Source organism: Pipistrellus hanaki, assembly GCF_964339955.1.
Source record: "Pipistrellus hanaki genome assembly, chromosome: 2".
NCBI classification, from domain to species: Eukaryota; Metazoa; Chordata; class Mammalia; order Chiroptera; family Vespertilionidae; genus Pipistrellus; species Pipistrellus hanaki.
In genome coordinates this window covers 152,630,675-152,652,673 of record NC_140504.1, presented here as the reverse complement: position 1 = coordinate 152,652,673, position 21,999 = coordinate 152,630,675, and the positions used below count along the sequence as shown (strand labels likewise).

Here is a 21,999-nt window from a genome sequence, read left to right as displayed (position 1 = left end):
TACTTGGCAATATAAAAAGCATATCAATAGACAAAAGGTTCTTTAAAAGTTATGTATTGAAACAACTCTAACTGGTCAGTGGTTTCACATATGAAGCAAATGATAGAACCTCAACTAGAACTTTATAACAGCATTCCTTTAATTAAATCATTTTCCCTGTCTAAATAGTTTAGTAAACTGTTAAGTGAACTATATGGTATTATTGAAGGAGAAGGAGATCAGGAATTCCCAGCTTTTATGAGTATGACTTTGATTGTCACATATAAAATGTGGACCTGAGAAATTTGTAGACACCTTTGATGTTTAAAGTTGTGTAAAAGCTGAAACAGCTTATACAATAGTATCAGCACAGTTTTTTAACTTTTTAGTAAATAGTTAAATCACTGAAAGTTTGGAAACTTATATTTTTTAAAAATGAATTGAAGCTAGGAGAACTTTTGTAGAGAAGTCAACTGCCTGCAAAGCTATAGGATTTTGTGTGGTTTGTGTCTTAAATTATTAATCAGAATTATATTTCGAAGGAGATGCAATCACACAATAATTTGCGGTGAGAGTTTATTATAAGGAATTAGTAACTTGTAACTGGGCCTTACTAAGGGAACTCTAAGAACACATAAGTTGCAGATATAGGAAGCAACCATTAATTTTAGGGCTGAGGAAGAAATACAGGGATTTAGATGAGGGGCTTTGCAACCCTCCTGGTATAAGATTAAGATCTCCTTTGAAAGGGGTGGATACTAGAGAAGTTTCCCAGCATGGCACAGATCTTGTTAGATAGCTGCCCAAGAAGATGGCGCTGAAACTTTCTGAGAGGTAAAGGCCAATGGATATTTCATATGGTGCAATAGTAACAATTCAAAAGAGGACATAGGAACCAGGAAGAGAAATCCATTTCACAATGTCATTCTAGTTCTTTATCTCCTGATAGATAAAGCTTTTAAGATTCCATCTGCCAATGGGGAATTGCTGCCTTAAGTATCACAAAACAGGGCAAAGAACTGGATTTGGAGCTAAGAAACAAATATTTATGATTGGCACAAGAATATATTGACTTTTCCCCCCCTAAATTCTGACTGTAGGGATAAATGTGCTATAATGGTAGGTGGAAAATGAGACCAGAGGTAGGCAAACTATGCCTATTTGTTTATTGTGTATGCCTGTTTTCAAGCTATAATGGTAAAGTCAAGTAGTTGTAACAGATTACATAGCCTATGGACTTAAACTTAGTTCTTTGCCCTTTAGAGGAGAAAATAAGGTGACTACCTCCCCCACCCCCCCTACACACACACACACACACACACACACACACTGTAAGGAACAGAAATGATACTTTAGATAAATAAAATTTGTAATTTCACAGATTGGCGCTGTTCCATTGGCTGCTTTGGGAGCTCCTACTCTTGATCCTGCCCTTGCTGCACTTGGGCTTCCTGGAGCAAACTTGAACTCTCAGGTATAATTTAATACCCTTCAACTTTGAGCTCATTCTTATAATTAAATACTTTATTTTACTTACAACTACTACTGGGCACTTAAAAAGCATACGATAACTAATTGCTATGGTGTAGTATTTTTTTTCTCATATAGTCTTGTTAAAAGGTCACTGCATTATTAGCCTACTAACCCATTAAAGAATTTTACTTCATATATTTTACTTTTTTTTCCCCCCTCATCCAAGATTTGTTGTTGTTGTTGACTTTTAGAGAGAGAGAGAAACATCACTCAGTTGCCTCTTGTGCACACCCTAATGAGGCATCCAGTCTGCAACGGAGGTTATGTGCCCTCACCAGAAATTGAACCTGCAACTTTTTTTGGTATACAGAATAATACTCCAACTAATTAAGTCACCTGGCCAGGCAAAAGTTTTTCGTTTTATATAGTTCACTGTAGAGAGTAGTTTCCCAGAAATATAACACATCCTCAATACGTTATGGAGGTTTTTTTTGTTTGTTTTTTTCTTCTTCCTTTTGTCATTTGCTCAGTTGGAAGTTCTGTTTTCTCCTTGTGATTTGAAACTTTTTGGACATCCTTTGTGGAAATATTTTGATTTATTATATTGGCCAAGTACTTTGAGTTGTGTTTTACATGTTTCTTTTAAGCATTACTTTCCCTCATAAAGTCTTAAATAAGCAGAAGGTAATCCTGTATAATAAAAGTGTAGTATGCAAATTGTCCCCTCGACCTGAGTTCTTCCCAGAGTTCAACCAGGGAATGGGGCTGGCCAGGGGAAGAGAGGAAAGCCCTGGCTGGCAGCTGCTAGGGACCCTGTTGGTGCATGAATTTTGTGCACTGGGCCTCTAGTTGTTCTATAAAAACTAGATAGTTCAATAACATAATCTTCCCTAGAGGCCAGGTGCACGAATTCATGCACCAATAGAGTGCCCTCAGCCTGGCCTGCGGGATTGAGCCAAAACCGGCTCTCCCAACATCCCCCAAAGAGTCCCAGATTGTGAGAGGGCGCAGGCCAGGCCCAAGGAGGATGTGGGAGGTTGGCCACTCGGCAGGGGCCGTGGGAGAACTCCAGAGCATGTCCGCCCTATCTCACTCAGTCCCAATCAGCTGGACCCCAGCAACAAGCTAACCTACCGGTGGTCAGTGCACATTATAACAAGCGGTTGAGCAGCCTTAGCATGGTGGTCAGTGCACATTATAACAAGCGGTTGAGCAGCCTTAGCATGTCATTAGCATATTAAACTTTAATTGGTTGAAGGACCAGCTGGACAACCGGATACTTAGCATATTACTCTTTTATTATGCCCTGACCGGTCCCTCCCTAGCTGGCCAATCTCCAGTGTCCATCCTTGGTTGCCATAGTGCACCAGTGGGGTTCCTTAACCTGCACCAGTGGGGTTCCTTAACCTGCTTGTGCCCGCAGTCTGGGACCCCTTGGGAGACCTGGGTTTGATCCAGCAGTGGAACGACTGGTCGCTATGACATGCATTGACCACTAGGGGACAGATGGTTAACATAGGATCTGCCCCCTGGTGGTCAAGTGTGCTCCCACAAGGGGAGCGCCACTCAACCAGTAGTGGCTGGCAAGTGCAGCAGCAGTGGTGAGAGCCTCTCCCACCTCCATGTCAGTCAGACATCCTCTGAGGGCTCCAGGATTGTGAGAGGGTGCAGGCCAGACTGAGGGGACACTCCCGCCCCACCCACCCAACTCCACCCCCAGTGTACAAATTCTGTGCACCAGGCCTCTAGTATAGTATATTTAACTTCAATAAAGCACTCTTGAGTATCCAATCGATACTATAGTCACTAATGTCATCTGTTTTTTTGTTTCATTTTCTACTAGAAAACCTACTATCACATTTTTCTGGCATTGTAATTTTGTTAGTCATTGATGTGCCTGGTATGTATTTTTTGTAGGTTTGCCAGGGTCTCCTAGGACATTTCAACATCCTGAAAAAATAAAAGGAAATCGTTATTGCTTTACATATTCTCACTGTTGTTATATTTTGTTTTGTTTTTAGTCTCTTGCTGCAGATCAGCTGCTGAAGCTTATGAGTACTGTTGATCCCAAGTAAGGATTTTTTTTCTGTGTTTTCATTGATGATATGCATATAGTATTTGAATGTCTAGACAAGTTATTTTTTTATAAGCTAAAAAAGAAAGTTGTCTCAAGGCATGTAATATGTAATTCAGTTTTCTAGAAACGAAGAAAAATCCAGTGTGAGTCCATCTATAAGAGAATTTTGATTTTGTCTTAGTGTTAAGTCCTAGGGGATGAATAGGGTTGGAGACAGAAATGAGGGAATCACAATCCTAGAACCAAGGACTGGCATATATCACCATAATAATGGCCAGCATCTTTTTTTTTTTTTTTTTTCTTTTTAATATATTTTTTAAATATATTTTTATTGATTTTTTTTTTACAGAGAGGAAGAGAGAGGGACAGAGAGTTAGAAACATTGATGAGAGCGAAACATTGATCAGCTGCCTCCTGCACACCCCCTACTGGGGATGTGCCCCCAACCAAGGTACATGCCCTTGACCGGAATCGAACCTGGGACCTTTCAGTCCACAGGCCGACCCTCTATCCTCTGAGCCAAACCGGTTTAGGCATGGCCAGCATCTTTTAGGTGCTTTGAAAAGTTCTCTTTATGCTCTCATTTTTCTGTTTCCTACTTGGTATACATGTAACAAAGTCATGGTTACTTTCATTGGTCATTTGTTAGAATGTTAAGTTTGAATTGAATGATTTTTCTCCTTGGTGGAAGTTACTATCAATAAGTGGAAGAGTATGGGAAAAGGGAAGACAGGATTACTTTGATGTATTGGTTTGTGGGCTTTTTTTTTTTTTTTTTTTTTTTTTTTTTTCCCCCCCTTAAAAACGATGAGAAAAAAATCCAAGTGGTGGGTACATGTCCAGCTTATAAAATGAAATATCAATAAAGTTGAAATTCCTTGCATACCCATCCATTTTTATTTACATTTCCCTATCTCCCCACAAATGACTATTGTCCTAAATTTTGTGTCTAATTTTTTTCTCACATATATAAACCCTTAAAGGTACATCTTTAGCCTTTCTGATCCGGAATTTCATGAGTAACTTTGGTATGCCATCAGCCTCTGCCCCATTTCTTCCACAAACTTAAAATGCTCTTCCCCAATAGAATTAAAACGTAGAAAGTTTTTAGGTCATATGAAGAAAAGTTTCATTATTCAAAAATCTTTAAATTAGCATATTTCCAGTACTAGCATTTCTTAAAATGTGTATGGAAATTTGATGAATGTTTGCTAAGCAGAATTAAGTAGGCATTTTTCTTATTTCAGATATCCTGAGTCTTTAAAATTCAGGTGGCATTTAAATTTTCAAAAGGGTTTAGTATATTATTGTCGAAACCAATCTGGCTCAGTGGATAGAGCGTTGGCCTGGGGACTGAAAGGTCCCAGGTTCGATTCCGGTCAAGGGCATGTACTTTGGTTGAGGGCACATCCCCAGTAGGGGGTATGCAAAAGGCAGCTGATCAATGATTCTCTCTCATCGACGTTTCTAACTTTCTGTCCCTCTCTCTTCCTCTCTGTAAAAAATCAATAAAATATATTTAAAAAATACATTCAAAATGGTACTTATACTATGTATAGTTTTACAAAAAAAAAAAAAAAATGTAATCCTCCCCTTTCTTCCCAAGGAATGGCTTACTAAAATGTTATATGAAACATGTTTATTTTAAATGCTATTGTGCGTTTTAAAATATTTGGTTCTTGGTTCTGTTTCAGATTGAATCATGTAGCTGCTGGTCTTGTTTCACCAAGTCTGAAATCAGATACCTCTAGTAAAGAAATAGAGGAAGCCATGAAAAGAGTACGAGAAGCACAGTCCCTAATATCTGCTGCCATAGAGCCAGGTAAAATATGTTTACGCACTTTTGTTGAATACTAAACTACATGATTGTTTGCAAATATGATTCGTGCATTAGTTTGAATAATTTTTTTACTTAAAACTCTAGTCATTTTTTGATTTTTTCAATTCTGATAAAAGATCATTTAGTAGAGTGATTTCATTAGGGGGCAGTGCAGGAATTGTAGTTGACACCCAGACAAACTTGGAAATATTTAGAGACACTTAGTTATTGTGCTGGTACCAAATGTATCCTGTGGGCAGAGGGGCAGGGGTACTGCTAAACATCCTTCAGCATACCCTGCTTCGGATGATCCATTCCAAAATGTTAGTAGAGCCTAGGATTATCTAATAATTGATCTGGCTTTTGTTTTGTTTTATTTTTAATTTATAGTTTGGGATTGTTCTTTATCATTTATGGTTGTTATGTGTGGCAATAGCCCAATTGATTTTAGTCTTTTATTTGACCAAGAGATGATGCTTCTGATGATGCCATTTGTTTAAAGAAAAGCAGACCTTATTTTTTTTTGCAGATTATCTTTTTGAGATGGAATGAATGGTTATCCTACTGTTGTCCTATGTTTTGATCTTTGGTTCCCCCATTAAGTAATGTTTTATTTTTCACTGTTATTTCTTAATAGGAAGATGTTTTAGTAGGTATGGGATTTGGAAAATAAGTACAATATTGGATGAATTAATACTAAGTGCTTTATGTGTGTTACCTCATTTAACAAAATATTATCCCAAGGTGACATGTCAAATAGGAGCTTTAATTTTCAGTACACAACTGGATCGTTGATTCCAAAGCTAGAACACCATGCTGTAATTGTGTTCAGTGAAAGCGTATAACCAAAATGACTAAAAGTGGTTTCTGTATGATCTTTTTTCCAATGTTTTTTAAATTAATAATGGCATTACAATAATTTGGATTCTAATAATAAAAGACTCTTGAGTGTGAAAGAGGACTCATTCTCACTGAGATGATTGTTCATAAGTGTAATGGCTTTATTTCTCTTGTTACCTGTTATTTAAAAACTAGGAAATTGGACAAATCATTCCTCTATTTACACAATTAAACATTGGTGAGGAAGAGGAGAGACAGATTGTGCAACCATGCCTGTTTTCTCAGTGGTTAGAATGTTTTCCCATGGACCAAAGGAATAATGTATTAATCTCAGTGAAATATAGTTAAATTTGGGAAAGTAATACCTAGGAGTGGAAAAGGGGACTTCTTGTTTATAAACCTTTAAAGAATAAAGGGTTTAAAAGATAACTCTTTTTATAGATTATTTTATGGACACTTGACAGGCTCCTGAGTCTAAAAAATGAAATTATTAATTTGACTAGCCGAAAATCAGAATTCTAATTTGGATCTATCAAAACCCTACATAATTTGTGTCACTTCAATAAGCTTCAACATTTTGATTGTAAAATGATTACTTGTAACATTTAAGGATTTAATGTAAATGCTAAAAATTAAGATAAATTCTTACACAATCCCTTAATGGGATTACTTTATTAATTCCTGAATGGGATTAATCTATTTGATGGTTTTAAAATCCAGATTTTTTTCTTTTAAATCCAGATAAAAAAGAAGAAAAACGAAGGCACTCAAGGTCAAGATCACGCTCTAGGAGGAGGAGGACTCCTTCATCTTCCAGACACAGGTTAGATAGATTGCTTTTGGTATTCAGTTGTACAAAGATAAGTTCTGTGTGCCACATCCTTCTTAATTTACTGACTCTTCAACTTGCAGCTACTGGTTAAACTGTGTCTAAGTAACCAATCCTGTTAGCAGAGTGTGTAAATAAGTGTTCACACATGTATAAATGGAGAAAAGGTATGGGCTAAAATAAATGATTGTTACTTCAAAACTCAAAAACATTCAGGGGTAGGAGGAAGGCAATACAAGTCATTCAGATTTTTTTTTTTCCATGCGCTAGCAGTATTTTTAACTTTGCTGTTGTAGTTTCAATGGACATGGACTAGTTTGACAGGTTGAACAAACAGTATTCATATTTCTAAGGTAATAAAAATGTTTATTATTATATGGTGTATTGGCTTTCTTTAGGCGGTCAAGAAGCAGATCTAGAAGGCGGTCTCATTCTAAGTCAAGGAGTAGGCGACGATCCAAAAGTCCCAGACGGAGAAGATCTCATTCCAGAGAGAGAGGTAGAAGGTCAAGGAGCACATCCAAAAACAGGTATAGTAGACTGTTGACATTGGGTTAGAAGACAAACATTAAGAGTTCCCAAGGCCCAAATACTGTGCTACTTAATTACAAAAGCGATGGTATTGGGAAATAGCAATAGAAGGGGGAGAAACTAAAGTTTGTTGAGACTAGCATTTGTTTCTCTTGTTTCCTTTGTAAACTTCTGATTTCTATTTATACCTGAATATCTAGGTAAGATTTTTGTGTAGTAGAAATTTTTAGCTGTCCTACCACCTTTATTTCCTCCTATCCATTCAACCACCACTCAGGATGTAGTGCTACTAGCCATTCTTTGTGGTATGCCAAAGAGTTTATGACAGACAGCCATACTTTAATTCATGTTTACATATCACATCATTGACACTTAAAAATATGTATTAATGGAGTCCCGAGAGAGGATCCAAGATGGCTGCACAGGTAAACACCTAACCGCAGCCGCACATAACAATTTCAATAAAATACAACTAAAATATAAAATGGACATTGCCCAGAGCTACAGGAAAGTTGACTGACTGGAAATTCTACAACAAGAAGGAAAGAGAAGACCAGGAGGAAAATCAGAGGAGCTGTAAAAGCCTAAGGTACGGAGACACACTGCGGGCACAGAGTGGACAGAGCCAGAGAGGAGGGGGAGGCTGAGTGCCTGACTGGCATTCCCTAGTGGGAAGGAGATAAAAGCTCCAGATTGTGCTGAACCCCAGTTCCGACAGCACTGAACTCCAGTTCTAGGCCAGACCCCGGGGACCCAGGCTCATAGAGAGGGAGACTGGGCTGTAAGGCGGGAACTCGGGGGAGCGGGTAAAGGCAGAACCCCAGGACGTGCGCGCATTTTGCGCAGAGAAGGGACCATTGGCTGTGCTGTGAGATTGCCCTGGCGGGAAGGAGACAAAAGCTGACGTGGCTGACAGAAGCCAAGGCTGTAGGCTCCACCCTGAAACTCCACCCCACCCAAGCAGAACACGGAGACTTTTAAGGCTACCAACTCAGGGAAGCTGCGAAAATGCCGAGACAAGGAAATAGATCACAAACGAAAGAAATGGAGGACAAAAAGCAACTGGATATAGAGTTCAAAACCACGCTTATAAGGTTTTTCAAGAATTTCCTAGAAAAGATCCATAAGAGCTGAAGCTGGTTTGGCTCAGTGGTAGAGCGTCGGTCTGTGGACTGAAAGGTCCCAGGTTCGATTCTGGACAAGGGCATGTATATTTGGTTACGGGCACATCCCCAGTAGGGGGTATGCAAGAGGCAGCTGGTCGATGTTTTGCTCTCATCGACGTTTCTAGCTCTCTATCTCTCTCCCTTCCTCTCTGTAAAAAATCAATAAAATATATATTTTTTTAAAAATCGGAAAGACCTATGAGGATATGAAAAGGGATCAACTAGAAATAATAAGGAATCAACAAGAAATAAAGAATATATTGTCTGAAATAAAAAATATTATACAGAGTCCCTAAAACAGAATGGAAGATCGCAAGAATCAAGTCAAAGATTTGGAACATAAAGAGACAGAAGACACTCCTCCACAGAAGCAAGAAGGCAAGAGAATCCAGAAAGTTGAAGCTAGTGTAATAAACCTCTGGGATTACTTCAAGCGAACCAACATCAGAATTATGAGGGTCCCAGGAGATGAGAGAGAGCATGATATCGAAAACATACTGAAAGAAATAGTGACAGAAAACTTCCCCCACCTGGTGAAAGAATTAGACTTACAAGTCCAGAAAGCGCACAGAAGTCCAAACAAAAGGAATCCAAAGACCACCACACCAAGACAAATCATAATTAAAATTACAAGAGCAAAAGACAAAGAGAGAATATTAAAAGCAGCAAGAGCAAAGCAGGTAGTTACCTATAAAGGAGCACCTTTACGGTTGTCAGCTTATTTCTCAACAGAAACCATGCAGGGCAGACGGGAATGGCAAGAAATATTCAAGGTGATGAATAGTAAGAACCTACAGCCAAAGATAATCTACCCAGCAAAGCTATCGCTCAGAATCGAAGGCCAGATAAAGAGCTTCACCAATAAAAAAAAGCTAAAGGAGTTCACCACCACCAAACCAGAATTATATGAATTGCTGAAGGGAGTTCTTTCGGAAGAGAAAGTAAATAAAGATAAAAACTATGAACAACAAATACGTAACTATCAACAAGTGAATCTATAAACCAAGGAAACTAAAAAAAAAAATCTGAGGAACAATATTAACTGTTGAATATAATAGAATCAGAGGTATGGAAGGGGAGTGAACTGACGATTCTCGGGGGAAAGGGGAGGGGGGGGTGTGGGAAGAGACTGAACATAAACTGCACCTTTGGATGAGGACAATGAGGGGTGGGGAAAGGGCAGAGGGTGGGGTGGGAACCTGGTGGAGAGGAGCAATGGACCGGGGTGGGGGGGCGGGGAAGGAGCATTTGTGACAATATGAACAATAAAGATTTACTTTTAAAAAAATATGTGTTAATGCCTGGCCGCTGTGACTCAGTGGCTGAGCATTGACCTATGAACCAGGAAGTCAAGATTTGACTCCTGGTCAGAACACGTGCAGTTGGGGGCTCAATCCACAATAGGAGTTGCAGGAGGCAGCCGAGAAACAATTCTCATCATTGATTTTTCTATTTCTCCCTTTCTCTTCCTCTCTGAAATCAATAAATATATGGTACGTGTTTAAGATTGACTCTGTACCATATTTAGAGAGTCTCTTATCCCAAGATTTGGGACCAGTTAGTGAACTGAAGATTTATTAAAAAGCAAATATATTGCCCTGCCCATATGGCTCAGTGATTCAGTGTTGATCCATGAACCAGGAGATTGAATTCCTGGTTAGGGCTTCTTCTTTAGATTGCAGGTTTGATCCCTAGTGGGGTGCTTGCAGGAGGCAGCTGATTGATGATTCTCTCACCATTGATGTTTCTATCTTTCACTTTCCCTGTGTCTCTGAAATCAATAAAAATATAATTTTTTTAATAAAAGGCAAACATTTTATTTTTTCATTTTCTTTTTTATTTAAACTTTAAATTTGCATGCTAGTCTTGGGTAACATATACAAATCTATTATTTTCTTCTGAACGATCTTTAAAGTGGCAAAGAGAATTCTATCACTCGAAAAATGCTCACCCGTATTTTCCGGCGTATAAGACGACTTTTGAAACGAAAAAAAGCCTGCTCATATTGGCCAGAATCAAAGAGGCGGTCTATTAAAAAAAGAACTGATGTTGCCTCAGAAGTGGGGGGGTAGTCTTATACAGCAAACATAGACCTAAACCTATCTTTTAACTATAAAATTAGGGGGGTCGTCTTATACGCAGGAAAATACGGTAGTTTTTTCCCCCAATGTATAGTTGTCACACATTGTTTCACAACACTTTTCTTTTTTTTTTTTTTTTTTTTTTAGCAATTGTCCTTTATCTCTTTCTAAAATATTTGCCTTATTTTTCTAGAAGCAGTTCTTTATACTTCTTTACCCATTTATGCATTTAATTATGTAATTTTTTTAAAGGTTAGCGGGGGACCAACAAAATTTATTTTGGTAAACATATAACAACTGGGAACATAAATTCTGGGATAGTTTTGCTGACTGTTTGAGACTCTAACAAGGCTGTTAGTTGTGTTTTACAGAGTGGGTCATTTCTTAATTTAGTCAAACAAACGAGCTTCCTCACACATATGCCCTGAAGGATCCTGGCCCTGGTCAGGGCATGTATGGGAGGCAACCAAACAATGTGACTCGAATTCTCTGTGTGTGTGTGTGTGTGTGTGTGTGTGTGTGTGTGTTCCTCCCCCTCCCTTCCACTCTCTAAAAAATCAATGGAAAAAAATATCCTCTGGTGAAGATTAACAAAATGATTTGAATGAAGAGAGGGAATAACTTGACGGAACAGAGTGACCAAGGAGGGAGGGAAGGGAGAATAGCTTAGAGCAACAAGGGATACTTTAATCTCTAAAATTATGGAAGAGTTAAGAATAAATGTATATATATTTATGGATATAAGGGATTTCTCATTTAACAAATATATTATTGATCCCTTTGTCCACAGCCTTGGGGGAAATGGTGATTTAAGGGGGGTGGGAGGCGGTATTTCTGTAGCAAATCTCACAGGGAACACGTGTTCTCACTTGGTCTCAGGCAAGCTGTTAGCTTAGAAGCAAAGACCTTTGCCTGTGGGAGACCTGTTGTCTAAGACTGTTTGTGATCAGATGCACACCTGCACAACACACAATGTGGATGGGAGTGAGCCTCACATTCACCCATCCTGAGGAGATTCTTTCCACAAATGAGACAACAATATTCAAAACCCAATTATAATAGGAAATCCCAAGTTACACAAGGGACATTCCTAGGCTCCCTACCCCCCCCCAACTCAAGAGATCTGAGAGACTGCAGCAATGAGTCCCACAAAACACTTACTGTATAACACGATCCCATGAAGACTGGAAGGCATAGCAATTTGATCTAATACATAGAAACAAATACAAAGGGACAGCAAACATGGGGAGACAAATAAAAGGGGGAAACTCCAAAAAGAAAGCTAAGTGAAAAGGAGGCAAGCAATTTATTAGACACGGAGTTCAAAGTAATGGTTATAAAGATGATCACGGAACTTAAGATTTTCAGAAACTTAGAACTATAACAGCATGAAATAGGAAATAGAAACCATAAGTAAGAATCAGTTGGAAATGAAGATTAATATCTGACATAAAAAATACATTGGAAGGATTCAAAAGTAGATTGAGTGGGGCAGAAGATAGAATCAATGACTTGAAATACAAGGTAGGGAAAAAACCAATTGGAGCAGCAAAAGGGAAAAAATTGAAGATCAGGAGTATAGTGTAAGGAAACTTGGGGACAGTGTGAAACAAAACATTTGTATCAAAAGGATGCTAGAAGGAGAAGACAGCACAAGTAATAGAGAAACAGTTTTAAAGAAATAACAACAACATTCTTTATAAAACATGCTCAGCCCTAACTGGTTTGGCTTAGTGGATAGACATGGCCTTGCAGGCTGGAAGGTCCCAGGTTCGATTCCGATCAAGGAGTTATGTAGGAGGCAGCTGATGGATATTTCTAACTCTATCCTCCCTCTCTGTACAAAATCAATAAAATATACTTTTTAAAAACATGCTGCAGGGAATAAAAGTCAATTTATAACAATCTGTTAAAAGACTCAAAATTGGTATGGTTACAGTACCAGTTGATTATGATGCAATGTTTTTTCTGGTAGTACCAAGTAGTCCAGAATAGTTAGCAGCAGAAACAAAGGTAGAAAGTTGGCTAGGTCAATGAAAGAGGTTAACGTGTGGGTGCTGTGGAAGAATACTAATAATTAATTTTGATAGTGCATTATAATGAGCTTTGGCCTGACAGAGGACATAGAGCAATGGTGAATTGGGATCACTCAGAGAAAAAGGTCTGTTGAAGAGCCTAGAGACAATTATTAAACTACTAGAGGCCCAGTGCATGGATTCATGCACCAATGGAGTCCCTCAGCCTGGCCTAGAAGATTGGGCCAGTACCAGTTCTCTAACAACCCCCAAGGGGTCCCAGATTAGGCCAGGTCCAGGTACCCAAAAGGTGCATGACGGGCTGGGGAGAAACTGGGAGGGCTCTAGGGCATGTGTGGCCCATCTTGCCCAATCCCAATTGGCCGGACCCAGCAGCAAGCTAACCTATTGGTCTGAGCATCTGCCCCCTGGTGGTTAGTGTGCATCATAGCGACTGGCCAGATGGTCAGACACTTTGCATATTAGGCTTTATTCTATAGGATTGGTGTTTGTGCCAGTCAGTCAAGAAACTGTCCAATATCCTTTATCATTTTCTCCCTATAGTCAATGCTCTCTATTGGAGAGAAGTTTTCTGTAGAATACCAAAAAGAATTTTTTCTTAAAAATGTTTAATCACAAGTAATGCCATTCAAATTATATTTCTACATACAGTATCAAAATAATGTTCATATTTTAAAAATGGGATTAGATCTCACTGCTTTTCTGTTTATTTGATGCATTATATAAGTTTTTACTCTCTGAAACTTACTAATGCATTCATAAATTATGTTCATTTATTAGAGACAAAAAGAAAGAAGACAAAGAAAAGAAACGTTCCAAAACACCACCAAAAAGTTACAGCACAGCCAGACGGTCCAGAAGTGCAAGCAGGTAAGGCATTATAAACTCCTGGCATTTCTTAAAATTATTTGCAAGTATATCAATAGATTGTGAACATTGCATGTTTTCTAGTACATATAGGGATGGGCAAGTTCTTTTTACTTACTATTTATGGTTTAGAAGAGTTTGACATGCTTGGTGTAGAGCATCATTGGCCAGCCTTTAGGACAGCATGGACCATCAGTGGCCTGTGGACCACCAGTTGGCAACAGCTGGTATAGTGTGTATTTGACATAATATGGAGTTCAACAGCAGTCATTTTTATATTTGCTACATGCATTTTGTATCCTGATTTGAATTACATTAAATTTATTTTTATTACATAGTCATTCTTTAAATGTCCACGTTAATAGTCAAAGAGTTTTTTCTCCTATATATAGGGTTTCGTTGATAAAATAATAGCAAGCAGTCAAGTTCAAATTCGTATCATTCTTAGACTTGTAATTCTGCCATAGTGTGAAAATTAATATGTTGCTAACTTTACTCCACAGGAATGCTTTTTGCACTGGTATTTAAACTTTGGTGTTTATATGAAACTACCCTGTTTCCCCGAAAATAAGACAGTGTCTTATATTAGTTTTTGCTCCCAAAGATGCGCTAGATCTTATTTTCAGGGGATGTCTTATTTTTCCATGCGCTAGGTCTTATTTTCGGAGGATGTCTTATTTTCAGGGAAACACGGTAGTGAGGGCTGGCCGTACTTATTGTAGTAACTCCGTTTTCTTTCCAATCTTGTCTACACATTTTGCAGTAGTGATTATTTTCTTATATTGATTATTAAATGCTAGGAGGGTCACTCTATATGCAAAAATTAATTCAAAATGGATGCATGACCTAAATGTAAAATCTAAAACTAAAAAATCTCTTAGAAAAAAAGAAAAGCAGAAGTAAGTCTTCATGACCTTAAATTTGGCAATGGTTTTCTAGATAAGACATCAGAAGTATAAATAACAAAAGATAAATGTAAATTTTGGATATCATCAAAATTAAAAACTTTTGTGTTTCAAAGAATACTATCAAGAACTTAAAGACAACCAGAGTGCTAGAAAGTAACTAATAATATATTTGAAAAGGGACTTGTAACTAAAATATGTAAAAAAAAAAAAAAAAAAAAAAAAAAAAAAAAAAACTATTACAATTCCATTGTAGAAAGACAACCCAATTAAAAAATGGCCAAAGACTCTGAATTGACTTTTCTCCAAAGAATATATGCAAGAGTCTGATAAACATAAAAAGATATACATTAGTCTATCAGGGAAATGCAAATCAAAACCACAGACACTAAGATGGTTATTATAAAAAATAAAAACAAGTAAAAAAAGACAGATGGTAACTAGTGTTGACAAGTATGTGGAGAACCTGGGACTCTTGTGTGTTGCTGGCATGAATATAAAATGGTGCAAATGCTTTGGGAGACAGTTGGTAATTCCTTAAAAAGTTTTGACACAGTATTTTCACTTCTAAGGATATACCCAAAGAAAGTGAATATATTACACTCAAAACTTTGTACACTAATTTTCATAGCAGTATTATTACTCATAATAACCAAAAAGTCAATCCAAATGTTCATTAACTAACGTGAGAACAAAATGGTATAGCTATACAATGAACTATCCAGCAATGAAAAGGAATAAAGTACTGATACATGTTACCATATGGATGAGACTCATCAAGAAGTCAGTCACAAAGAACTATAAATTGTAGGATTCCACGGACAAGAAGTGTCCAGAATAGATAAACCTTTAAAGACAAATAGACAAACCTTTAATTAATGGTTGGGGTGTGATACCTAAAGGGGTTTCTTCTCAACGGGAGGAGTATTTTCAGAAAAGGTAAATATACCAGGACCCCTTGCAGGAACCAAAATCCAAGAAGTTCAAGTCCCTTATACAGGGTATTCCCAAAAAGATGTATGTACAGTTTAACAGCTGATACCTCAATTTTGAAAATTTTATAAACACTGCCTTTATAATTATTCAAAATATGTGTATACATTTGGGGGGAGGGGACACCCTTTATTAAATGCCTTAGAATAATGCATACAGTTGGCCCTCTGGCATCTTTGGATGTAAAACCTGCAGATACTGAAAGCCAAATATTTAAAACCAGGTGTAAGTATTTAAGAAAATGCCAATCTAGGTCTTAGGGGAAGATGGGGTGTGCAGCATGTATTTTTTCTTACCTTGCTAACTAGTGGCTTTTTTTTTCTTTTTGTTCTTGTTTTTGCCTATTCCTTTATTTAAGTACTTATTTATAAGCAAGTTACACTGCTTAATTATTGGATCGCCTTAATATTTGATGAATGAAAAGTTGTGTATAATGTTTTGAGGACTGTAAGGGAGAAGGGGAGGGGTATGTGCCACAGAGGGCTGTAAAGGTAATATTTTGTTTGGTTGAGTTTTGTTTTGTTTTTCTAAAGCTTTTATAGATTCTAGACAACTGAAATTATGGGGTTTTACTTTTATTTTGTGCCTAAATTGTAATCTCACAAGTCCTAATAACTTTTGAGAACAGTAACCAGCAGAATTTTTTTTTAAGCCACACTTTAAGCCAGAAGTGGGGAACATCATACCAAGAGCAAGGAAGGGACAGTGAGAGAGAAAAACTGTGAGAGCAGAACATTGATTGGCTGCCTCCTGCAACTACTCCCCCCACACCGGGGATTGAGCCTGCAGCTGTGCATGTGCTCTGACTGGGAATCAAACCAGCAACCTTTTAGTGCACAGACATTGCTCAACCGTGTGCAACAGCAGGCTAATCTTTAAGTTGATAATTTTGTATGGCCCACAAATGATGTTGCAAATATCCAAATGGCCATTGGCAGGAAAAAGGTTCTACACCCTGTTTTAAAGAGAGGGAAAAGGCTATATTTCTTAAACAATGACTGCTCAAATCAGTTGGGGGCTATGGTTTGCCGGAGTATATGGAATCAATTTGCTCCCATGTTAACATTAACTCTATAAATTTTACCCAGTGAATTTAAAAGTAATGTTTTTATTATAACGTATGATCCTATACCTCTTCTGGACACTGATACATGAATCAAAAACTGATAGTTAATCTCCTTGAGTTTAACAAATCTGATGGTATGATAATATGATTTTTTTTTTTTTTTAAGAATTGCTGGAAATTGGGGTTTTCTTGAGAACATTAAAGAAAAGGCATATAGTTTGGAAAAGAATTGTGATTTATTATTACTCATTTGATTCTTGAGCTCAAATCTATATTTGAAAATGTCCATCATAGACATATCTGCTATGATGTGTCTGTATTTTAAAGTGTAGTTTGTACATTTGTGGTCCTAGAGAGAGACGACGTCGACGAAGCAGGAGTGGCACAAGATCTCCTAAAAAGCCCAGGTCTCCGAAAAGAAAACTGTCTCGCTCACCGTCCCCTAGGAGGTAAGAATGCTAAATGATTTAGGTATACGCTTTCTAATTTTCAGAACTTTACTTTCCATAAAATGCTTATGAATGTGCTTTTATTTTTCTTTCATGACTTTAGACACTTAGAATAAAGATTGAACATTTTATGCCTGTAACCAAATTAGTTAAGGATTAAGCATTTCATGCCTGTAACCAAATTAGTTTTCTTCTATTGCTGAGCATGGCTTGTGTCCAATGTTTTGAAAATGGATATTTTCTATATTTTTTTAAAATATATTTTTATTGATTATAGATAAGAAGGAGGGGGAGAGAGAAACATCAGTGATGTGAGAGAATCATTGATTAGCTGCCTCCTGCACACCGCACACTGAGGATTGAGCCTACCCCTGACCGGGAATTGAACCTTGACCTCTCCTGATTCAGAGTTTGACACTCAACCACTGTGCCACACTGGCAGGGCTAGTCTTTTTTTTTTTTTTTTTTTTTTTAATAGAGAAAAACATCAATTTGTTATTCCACTTATTTATGTATTCATAGTTGCTTCTTGTATGTCCAGGGGTGGGGAACGTCCAGATGGCGGGGCACACTAAATTCTGGTCTGGCCCTGCCAAGGTATTAGGGGGTGAGTTAGTTAAATGTTTGACCAAATACAGCAGGCTAATTTTTTAAGTTGATAATTTTGTATGGCCCAGGAATTGATATAAAAATTCAAATGACCCTTGGCAGAAAAAAGGTTCCCCACCCCTGTTGTACCCTGACAAGAGATCAAACCTGCAACCTTAGTGGTGTATCAGGACAATGCTCTAACCAACTGAGCTACCCGGCCAGGACCCTGTATCCTCTTTATATCATGTGAACTTGGGTCAAGCTTAGCATCTAAACAAGTTAAAACTTACTGCTATGCTTATGGGTAAAAATTATTAACCGTATCCCTTAAAGCATCTTTTTTTTCTTTGAGAACATTTTCCTGTTATCCTAGGCATAAAAAGGAGAAGAAGAAAGATAAAGAAAAAGAAAGAGGCAGAGATGAACGAGAACGATCAACAAGCAAGAAGAAGAAAAGTAAAGATAAAGAAAAGGACCGAGAAAGAAAGTCTGAGAGTGATAAAGATGTAAAAGTATGTTTACAAAACTAATTTATTTTGGTATTTTAGGTGGTACTAGTACTTACAAGAATTGATTTTTCTGTGAAGACATTTACTTTTATTATTCTCCTTGGCAAAGCAGGTTACACGGGATTATGATGAAGAGGAACAGGGGTATGATAGCGAGAAAGAGAAAAAAGAAGAGAAGAAACCAGCAGAACCAGTTTCCCCCAAAACAAAAGAATGTTCTGTGGAAAAGGGAACTGGTGATCCCCTGAGAGAATCCAAAGTGAATGGTGATGATCATCATGAAGAAGACATGGATATGAGTGACTGAATATGGCCTCCATGAGAATCCACCTGTATACATGCATCAGTGTCATTCCTTTGTGTGATTTCTTCATGCTGTATTTGTTCATCTCAAACCTTAGATGTATACAGCTCTGAGCTATAAATGGTTATAAAGCTCCTGATATTGATATTATTTACATCCAAAAGTTTTTAGAAAATGCTGTGTGGGTAACCAATTCTTGACGTGGTGAAATCTGATTGAGAAACCAAGCAGCTTGACTATTCTGGCACTGCTTCATAACAGAAGTGAAAAGCTGCATGCATCTACAGCAGGCATGGATTGTTTATGTTGTATAATCTCCTTTATTAAGTAAGTTCACATAGTATTTCTAGAATTTGATTCATTGCCGTAATAGAGCCATGTAGAGAATGCACTGATTGCATGTTAATTGTGGCAGGAGTATCCTCATTGTCATTAAAATCTTCCAACATGATGGATCTACTTAATGGTCTTGTTTGTTCATATGACAAATTAACATTCTTATAGATACATCTGGAAATAAGCATTTGAATTAGATAATCCTCTAAGCCTTGTGGCTGAAATTTTGTGGCGTTTAACTTGGAAAGGTTATATATGCACTAACCTTTTTTGATGGCTGCTTAGGCTTTAATTACAGAAACAAGATTTCAAATGAAACTGTCTTTGGCAGTAAGTAAATATAATAGCATATTTTGAAGTAGAGTTGTATACTTTTTCATAAGGTGTTTGGGAATTTTTTCCCCTGAAATAATTTATTCCACACCTGTATCATTGAATGCTAACTGCCTATCCTGAGTCCATCTGTAAAACAGTTATCTCGTCCTAATTTTCAATTTTTCACTTTAATTTGTTTTAATCTTAAGTGTTGGAAAAAGGGGTAGTGCATTTTAAATTGACGATATGCTTTTAAAGTGAGACAAATGTACTTGATAATGTACTTTTTATTTTATCTCAAGTTGTATAAAAACAAATTTGTGTTATTGTTACTGCAGTAGTAATCTTATGCCCACAGTGATTCCATGTTAAATGCAGAGTAGTTTAGGCAACTGTTTTCTTAGTTACAGGAGTTTCCAGCTTCACTTTTGTGCAGTAAAAACAAAAGTAGGCTACAGTCTGTGCCATGTTGATGTACAGTTTCTGAAATTGTTTTACAAGACTTTGATAATAAAACCCTTAAACCTATGTTCATGTTCCTGTAAAACCGTATTTGTATTTATTTACAAGCTGTTGAATGTATGACATTTACCTCATTCATTTTACAAATCAAGTACTTTCTCCTACAATCCACATATTTACTATACAATCCTATCACTGTAGTGATTAGTTACCATCAGAATTGTTAAAGTTGCTTTAATTTCTATCTAAAACAGTCTATTTCTTAGTGTAAATTTCTCATTTTGGGTGTAGGGTTTGGGTTGAGTAAAACTATGATAAACAAATGGTCCCTCCTGTATCTACTAAATTTATATTTTCAGTGAAATATTTGCCTTTGCTGGAATAGTATAGCAACTCAATGGTATGTATCTACTGTACAATACTAAATATTATATTTATTCATTTATGAAATGAGTAGAGTTAGAGTGGCTGGGATTAAGGGGGAAATGAGACTTGGAAGTATAGCTCTTGATCCAGGTCTGATAATTTTTTTAACTTTTAAAATTGAAATGCCATATAGAAAAGCAGCATTCTTTTTACAGTTTATAGTAACTTTTTAAAGATTTTATCAAAAGGAATTTTGTCTATAGTTAAGAAGTTCTGGTAATGGCCCTAAATAGTCATTTTAAAACACAAGTGACATTTAAACCTACAAAAACTTTCTTAGTAGGCAATGGTTGAACCTTAAGACTGCCATTTTTATAAATGAAAACAGTAAAATATTGGCAGTTGCACCTGGTTAAACCTAGTATTAGTCTATTTCCTCACTTCTAATCTCTGAATACAAATATACTTTTCAAAAGGGATTAAGAAGTTTTGGGCTGTAAAATAGTGCCACTGATGTGAAATGCAGTGAAGGGAACCCGTACCTAGGTTATTTTTCAGTGAACCTTTTATGCACAATGATAGGGTTGCACAGGGACACAAGCCTTTTAACACAGATAATCAAGTGAATACTGACTGCCTCCACACTTGAGTTTTGTTCTGTATTTAGTAGTAATTAAAAAATAAAAGTGGTTTTGTTAGAAAAAATGTTTGTCCTATTTATTTGCTTAAATTCTTCAGGAGTGAATGAGGTAGTGGCTATATGAGTCTAGTCATGAGTTTTGGTTTCATTTACAACTGGGAAAACCTGTATCTTTTACTTTGCATTTCCTAATTGTGATATGAGATTGATACCTGACATACAATGTAGTTGATAATTGGGGGAGCTGCAGGCTTGTGTTGCCTGGGTCAATAAATGTTCAACACTTAGGGAAAGAACAAATGACTTGTACTAGAACAGTACAAACTAATTGTACTTCAAGCTGCATCTTACAACTGAGTCAAGTTCTGGTGTTGGTATCAAAGAAAATGTATGTACAAGCCAACTTTTCCTCTAGCAAACAAGACCCACTTTCTTCAGTTGAGTTCTAGATTAAGTGCCTCAGGGCCATGCAATCAGTATTTAAATTGTGTTTACTTGTTAAATATGGATGTTATGGAAATGCTACTGGGACTTTCAAGAGCATCCAGAATGTCTATTCCGAAGGCTTTATTAGCATAGGTCCTTTCTAAATGAGACTAATTCTGGAGTTGTGGATTTATTTGCCTATTTTACTCAGTTTTAATTTTGTTGCCATTTTCACTGTATGTGAAATTAATTTAGAAATTCTTTTAGGAGCCCTAGCGGGTTTGGCTCAGTGGATACAGCATCAGCCTGTGGGGTTCAATTCTGATCAAGGGCACATGCTTGATTGCAGGCTCCATCTCCAGTAGGGTGCATGCAGAAGGCAGCCAATCAATGATTCTCATCATTGATGTTTCTATCTCTCCTCCCTCTCTGAAGGCAATAAAAATATATATATATATATATATATATATATTTTTTTTTTTTTTTTTTTTTTTTTTTAATTCTCACCCTAACCGGTTTCACTCTGTGGATAGAGCACTGGCCTGCTGATTCAAGGGTCCCAGGTTCGATTCCAGTCAAGGGCATGTGCCTTGGTTGAGGGCACATAACCAGTACGGAGTGTGCAGGAGGCATTTCTTTAGCAAAATACATGTGAACCATACTAAATTCTTCAACTGTGGGAATATTCTTAAGAGTACACTTACTACTTTTAAAATATATATATACTTATTACAGAATTCACAGAATAACGAACGTATTTTATATATTTTCATTCATTTCAGAGGGAAAGACGGGAATATCACTGATAATCACTGGTCAGCTTCCTCCTGCATACCCCTAACGGAACCGAGCCCACAACCCGGGCACGTGCCCCTACTGGGAATTGAACCTAGATCTCCTGGTTCATGAGTCCATGTTCAACCACTGAATCACACCAGC

At 37.2% G+C, this 21,999-nt stretch overlaps 1 protein-coding gene across 17 annotated transcripts in view; it reads left to right on the top strand.

Annotated features, from left to right (window-relative positions):
• SRSF11 (serine and arginine rich splicing factor 11) overlaps positions 1-20,699 on the top strand; it is a 40,641-nt gene extending 19,942 nt beyond the window's left edge. For 4 of the 17 annotated variants that reach the window (XM_084871884.1, XM_084871885.1, XM_084871876.1 and 1 more), the window contains 9 exons: positions 1,361-1,453; positions 3,474-3,523; positions 5,224-5,351; positions 6,930-7,011; positions 7,416-7,547; positions 13,612-13,701; positions 17,016-17,111; positions 18,076-18,214; positions 18,321-20,699. In XM_084871884.1, the coding sequence (XP_084728010.1) occupies positions 1,361-1,453; positions 3,474-3,523; positions 5,224-5,351; positions 6,930-7,011; positions 7,416-7,547; positions 13,612-13,701; positions 17,016-17,111; positions 18,076-18,214; positions 18,321-18,518 (1,008 nt within the window). In that variant the 3' untranslated portion in view covers positions 18,519-20,699. Of the gene's footprint in view, positions 1-1,360; positions 1,454-3,473; positions 3,524-5,223; positions 5,352-6,929; positions 7,012-7,415; positions 7,548-13,611; positions 13,702-16,994; positions 17,112-18,054; positions 18,215-18,320 lie in introns of all 17 variants that reach the window. The other 13 variants (XM_084871873.1, XM_084871881.1, XM_084871874.1 and 10 more) reach the window with 7 other exon arrangements.
• Positions 20,700-21,999: the final 1,300 nt, after the last annotated feature.